This window comes from Malus domestica, chromosome 10, assembly GCF_042453785.1.
Source record: "Malus domestica chromosome 10, GDT2T_hap1".
Taxonomy (NCBI): Eukaryota; Viridiplantae; Streptophyta; class Magnoliopsida; order Rosales; family Rosaceae; genus Malus; species Malus domestica.
The window spans coordinates 23,340,273-23,346,272 of NC_091670.1; the positions used below are offsets into that span (position 1 = coordinate 23,340,273).

Below are 6,000 nucleotides of genomic sequence, written 5' to 3' on the forward strand. Positions count from 1 at the left end.
TTAAATGGCGCACAATCTTGATTATGTAACTTGCTTAAGTGGAGCCTAGTCATCGGGTTTTTGTTAGAAAAATATATTATTATGGGTTTTATGTAAAAAAAAATTGAGTTTGAAGGGGTAAGGTCACATTCTCAATATATTTTTATTCTAGGTTGATTTAGTTAATGAGATTGTTTTAATTTCAGATTAATTTGGCTTCTGTTAAACAAATCGAATGTTAAAAGAGTGAAACCAGTGGTGTTTGAAAAAGGTTGATTTTTCAATTTTTTTACTTGTGCCTTTTTAGTTGTTTGAATGAACTTTTTATGATGTAAATCAAGGTAAATTGAATGGCTGTGTTTGTATATTGTATTTGGTTTGTTAAAGTGGTTTTTTTATCTTGGAGACATAATTTAAATATGAGAACTTACATTTATTTAGAGATTTTAATTCATCTTTAATTAGTGCATTGTGGTTGTGAGTGTGATTGAATGCATTGTAATCTTTATAAACATATTTATCTATACAATTTCTAACCTGCAGCAACGTGGGGAATAATTTATAGTATCATACTAATTTTCCACATACATTTTGAGTCGCATTTTATTTTAGGCTTTTTAGACAAAATGTTATTTAAGATTTGCATAACTCCTCATTTTGGTTCATGAGATTTGAAATCAAGAGAATTGGTTCTTGAGTTTGTCCACAATTAATCATTTTGGTCATTTCATGAAAAATCTCCACAAAATAAGGATAAAATGACAAAAATACCCTTAATTTTGGTCAAATCATTTTGATCTATTTTTATTAAATTGAGGGTAATTTTGTCATTTTGATCATTATTTAACATAATTTTTCACCCAAGGACCAAAATGATTGATGGTGGACAATCTCAAGAACCACTTCTATAAATTTCTAATTTCAAGGACCAAAGTGAGGAGTGGGTCCATTTTGGCTAAAAAGCCTTATTTTTATCTAACATAAAGGGAAAAAAAATACCACAAAAGTACGGATTGTTGAAAGGGTATTCGCTAACAAGTACTTAGGTACTCACTAGCGAGTATTCTATGAACTCACCATCACTTCCCTTATATGTTGACAATGTTACATGAATTAGGTTTCTATAGTAATCTAATTGGAAGAACAAATCAATTAAACAGTTTTGACAAACCGATTGACATGTCTATCACTTAACATAAATTTTTATGGTCAATTTAATGACATAACTAATGCGTTAAAATTTTGCAACGTATGGGCAATAACTGTTAAAGTTCAAAATGCAGAAAACACAGGTAAGGTTCAGACTACAACTCTATACAAAAAAGTTTAGAGTATTAAACTGAAATTAACCTTGATATTTATATAAGATAATTTATGACACACCCCAACCCGGAATGTCTATTAGGACTCCGAATCCAGCTATGTTGGCCAACACCTGGAAGGTGACGAAGCCATAAAGTGTAGTGATGTGGAAAATGCGAATAAATTTAAACCTAAAATGCCTAAACATAAGAGTGCGTTGTGAGCGGGAATGAACCCATTTCACACGTGATTGCAGAGCATAAGCAAAGTATAGTAGAGTAGATTGAACCTAGTATGGAATACTACGTGTTCTATTTATAAGAATTCTGAGACGTGATTTGATATTGGTTCTAGACGATGATCATTTGTGATGCTTCGATATTCGTGCTAGGAAGTTGTAGCGCGGACTTCAGGTGAGTAGGTCTTTTCCTTTTTATAGTTTACAGTGTGTGTGTGTGTGTATATATATAATTGATAGTTTCCCCAAATGCTTTTGAATTGATTTATGCATATCATGCCATGATTAAATATTGTTATTAGAAATGTTGTACTATGGTGAAATGCTCAAGTGCAGGTAAGTTTATTGATAGGTAAGGTTATTATGTTGATTAGAATTGTTGAATCATTATGGCATGCTTACATTCATATAGTTTGCTCATCATTGCTACACCCAGGTGTTAGTGCTCAGCCCAGGGCCAGGCTAGTCTTTCACGTGTTGTTCACATCAGCACCGCACGCTCACCTTGGATCCAAGTAGGTGCTAGTCCTGTTGTACAGATTGCAATAGGCAATTTCGACTTGTATGTGACAGCGAATAGTGCTAGTCTTCACGTGATTGTAGCACTACAACGTATGTTATTACACCTAGTTTTATCGTACAGGTCATATTAGGTGGCTTTGACTTGTGTGCTAGTTAGATTGATGAGAAATAGGTACAGTCGTACATGTCGCATTAGGTGACTCTGATTGGTGTGCTAACATAGGTTGTTGATCACCTGATTTTACTTATATTACTGTTGAGATTTTGGGATGTCATGCCTTATTTAAGTTTTACAGGCTACAGTAAGTATTTTCATACTATACGTAGTATGTATATTTTGAAAACTATACATGTTTTCCGGCGAGGGGTTATAACATTTTCAAAGGTTTTTATTAAAACTTTATTTTCAGGCCCACTCTCCCTTATTTTTCGCCCCTCTAGATTTTAGTAGCTGGGCTTTCATATCGAGAAGGATTCTTGGCAATCTGGACATTGATGATTACCATCGATGGTATAATACTTAATCTACTCTACTGTACTTTGCTTATATTCTGATATCACGTGTGAAATGGGTTCATTCCCGCTCATAGCGTACTCTTATATTTAGGCACTTTTAGGTTTAAATTTATTCCCATTTTCCACATCACTACACTTTATGGCTTCGTCACCTTCCAGGTGTCGGCCAGTACAACTCGATCCGGAGTCCTAATGGACATTCCGGGTCGAGGTATGTCAATTTATGCTCATTCATATGGAGAAATGCTTTTAATACGCTATTTTTAGCCTTCTACACACCCTTGCTTATTCTTATTCTTTGATTCTTTTAATTTATATTATTCAATGATTAAAAGCGATAAAAGATATGGATCAGGATCATCTCTTAAGCTTAGGAGGTTAAGCTAACCCATCGAACCGTTGAAATTTAATCCAACGGCTACAAACAGAGGACATCTCTAAAAGTTATAATAATTGTAGCCGTTGGATCAAATTTCAACGTCCGATGGGTTTGCTTAGGAGGCTTAGTTTCCTAAGCTCAGGAAAGGATCTTGATCCTAAATATATCAAAAGTAGGTCTAATATATAATTGATGTAAGGCGAGTTCCCTCTTAGTGAGGTTTTTGAGTCCCCCGTGTCTCAATGGGTGCTTGGATTTCTTTAAGCTTCCTGTGTGTATGAAGTTTGCTTGGTGGTATCGAGTTGTGCAATTTGTTTCTCTCTGTTGACAAAGTGTGAATGTTGCTGTGTGAGTTATGGATGAAGTCACTTAGCGATTTATGTCCCAATTCTATCTTACTGAGGCAGAGGATTGCAAGGTGGTGGTTCATGAATCATCTCACCTTCATATCTCTGATTTCCTTCTGGTAGGCAAGGTGATGAAGGACAAAGATTATAGTGAGGCTGTTTGGGTTAATATTTGAATCTTGGGCTGCAAGTATGTGGAAGCCCAAAGATGCCGATTAAAAGAAGACTTGCCCGAAGCCTAACATCAAGCCTAAAGACAAGTTAGCACCTTCCCATTAATGCATAGGCCATGTGCCTATGATTTAAAATGTCAAGTGATGGGGACTAACTTACAATTAGCCAAAAAGTACTTTTCAGTGGCAATACAAATAAAAAGCTGATGACTCACTACCCTCCAAATTCTTTCGGGCAAGAGCAAAGTCATTGCAATCAGGCTAATTTGCTTATAAAAGGAGGAAGAGCCATCGAGACAAGGACACTCAACCAATCAAACAAACAAATATACAAACTCTACTCTCAAGCCAGATTTGCATCTAAAAGCTGTAATCAGCCCATATCTCAGTTCTTTTTAGGACCATTCCCTACAAAAGCCATCTTTTGTCTAGTTTAAAGCTTTTCTATCACCCCTAGTGGCGTATTATTGATTACCTTATGTAAACTTGTTTACCATCCATCCCTTTTTAGCGAATAAACCCTGTAAACTTAAAAGAGAAGTGATTGCGAGAAGTTCAACCTTGCCCAACAAGGTGAAATCTTGCTCAAAGCTCTTTTTTTGTTTTATAAGTTAATATATCTACTTCTTAATGTCTTCTCCAGCATGTATTCAAGTCATTTCCATTAGTTTTCCCATTATAAGAGTTTTATTTGCATCTGGATCTGATTAGTTTAATGGACATGCTATCATTAAAATCAATCAAGTACCAAGTAAATGACTTAAGGGGATTTGGATTCCCTCCATTTGAACATACAAGACTATGAACTGAAAGTCCTTGTTTGCAAGGTAAGAAAAAGAACTTAATGTGGACTTAACCCATCCACGATAGTCCTTTAATAACAAGAAGTCCGAGTAACTTGGGGCGCAAGTAATCGACTAAACACAATCTTGTTCTACATCTGCTATACTGAGATAACAGTGGCATGCCGAGCACTTGGTTAGTTTTGATTGCGAGCCTCAAGGTCTACACCTAAGGACCCACAAGGCACCTTTCAAAACTAACTCTATCCTCTTCTTGCAGCATATCAGCAGGTAAGAGCCCGACTACATGTCCAAAATGCTAATCCCTTGGGGAGCTGTGCTGAGAGCTAAGGAGCCCTCTCCCGAGATATCTTTGTTATGTTCATTTCAAGTGCAAATATAAGGATAGTATAATGGCACAAGTAAGGGTGTCGAACCACATGGACTAATTAGACCTCTACAATTACTAGCTTTATGTGGACCCTAGAGAAAATGCAAATGAAATCTGAATTTAGATTTTTGTTTTGAAAGCTAAAGTAACTTAAAATGCAAGACAAGATAAATATGAATGATAAATTGATTCAGAAATGATGGGATGGAACTAGGAATATCGATTTCACCATTACAAGCCAATTCAATGAAAATTAAGTCAAAACGTATTCGACTCTCCAATCTGCAACTAGGGTTCATTTTACTTATTTATGATCATCCATTTGATGTGTGGTTGTGATCAAGTACTCCTAATCTGCAACCTAGTTGTGATATTTAACTTAGATTACCAAACAAGAATCCATTAAGAACAAAAAAACTTCAAATAACCAAAGAAATCACATGGCAAGATGTATGCATAGCAGTTTCTTCATTCATTCACATGTCCACCAAGATTAAGCATGATGTGTACTATAACCTTGATCAAATCATTCATAAGCAGCCCTAATGGTGATGAAACATTAAGATTAACAAACAAATTATACTATAAAATTAGTGAATGAAACAAGAACACAGATTGGTAGTTTGAATACTTTAACTTAATAACATAAAGTAGTTTTGCAAGGCTACATCGAAATTCCCATCCATGAACTTAATTACACAACATGATTACATAATATATAAATATCAAGAACAACATGAGTGTTATTAAAGTTCATAGAAGAAACCCCCTTGAAGCAATTATGATGTTGAACTCCTCCAAATACAGCGCGGTTGCGTGGTTTCTTCGGTGGCAGCGGATGGTGAATGGAGAAAGAATTTTGTTTATGGAAGAAACGCTAAAGAAAGAGAAGAGAGAGAGCTCTGGGTGACCCCAATGGGAAGCTTATATATAAGTGGCTGAAACTCTTTGTTTTATAAGGTTAAAGATGATGTTATAGAATGCCAAGACATCCCTGTAATGGAGCATTTATTTCTGACATTTTCTTTGCTGTTATTGGTCTCTTAAAAGGGCCATATTCATCACCTTATTCAATTGTACATTTGAATCTCTCTCTACATTAGAATCCTTATTCAATTCTCCTCTTTTAGCACCATTTTGCCTTATTTACCCTCAAATGGCTTTAAAATTCAATTAACTGCACATTAACACTAAAGAAAGTAAAATGCAACCAGTTTAACTCAAAAATATCACAAAGGGACTAGGAATGGATGGTATAAATCTATGAAATATATGAGTTATCAAATACCCCCAAACCTGGTTTTTGCTAGTCCTCGAGCAAAATTAAAGCTAAAGCAAACAAAACAAAGAAAAATCTAACTAGACCACTTT

At 35.1% G+C, this 6,000-nt stretch overlaps 1 protein-coding gene across 3 annotated transcripts in view; it reads left to right on the forward strand.

The window, feature by feature from the left end:
• The window catches only part of LOC103443853 (uncharacterized), a 39,157-nt gene extending 33,393 nt beyond the window's left edge, over positions 1-5,764 (forward strand). For all 3 annotated transcript variants that reach the window (XM_070806923.1, XM_070806924.1, XM_070806922.1), the window contains one exon: positions 5,437-5,764. In XM_070806923.1, the coding sequence (XP_070663024.1) occupies positions 5,437-5,474 (38 nt within the window). In that variant the 3' untranslated portion in view covers positions 5,475-5,764. The remainder of the gene's footprint in view (positions 1-5,436) is intronic.
• Positions 5,765-6,000: the final 236 nt, after the last annotated feature.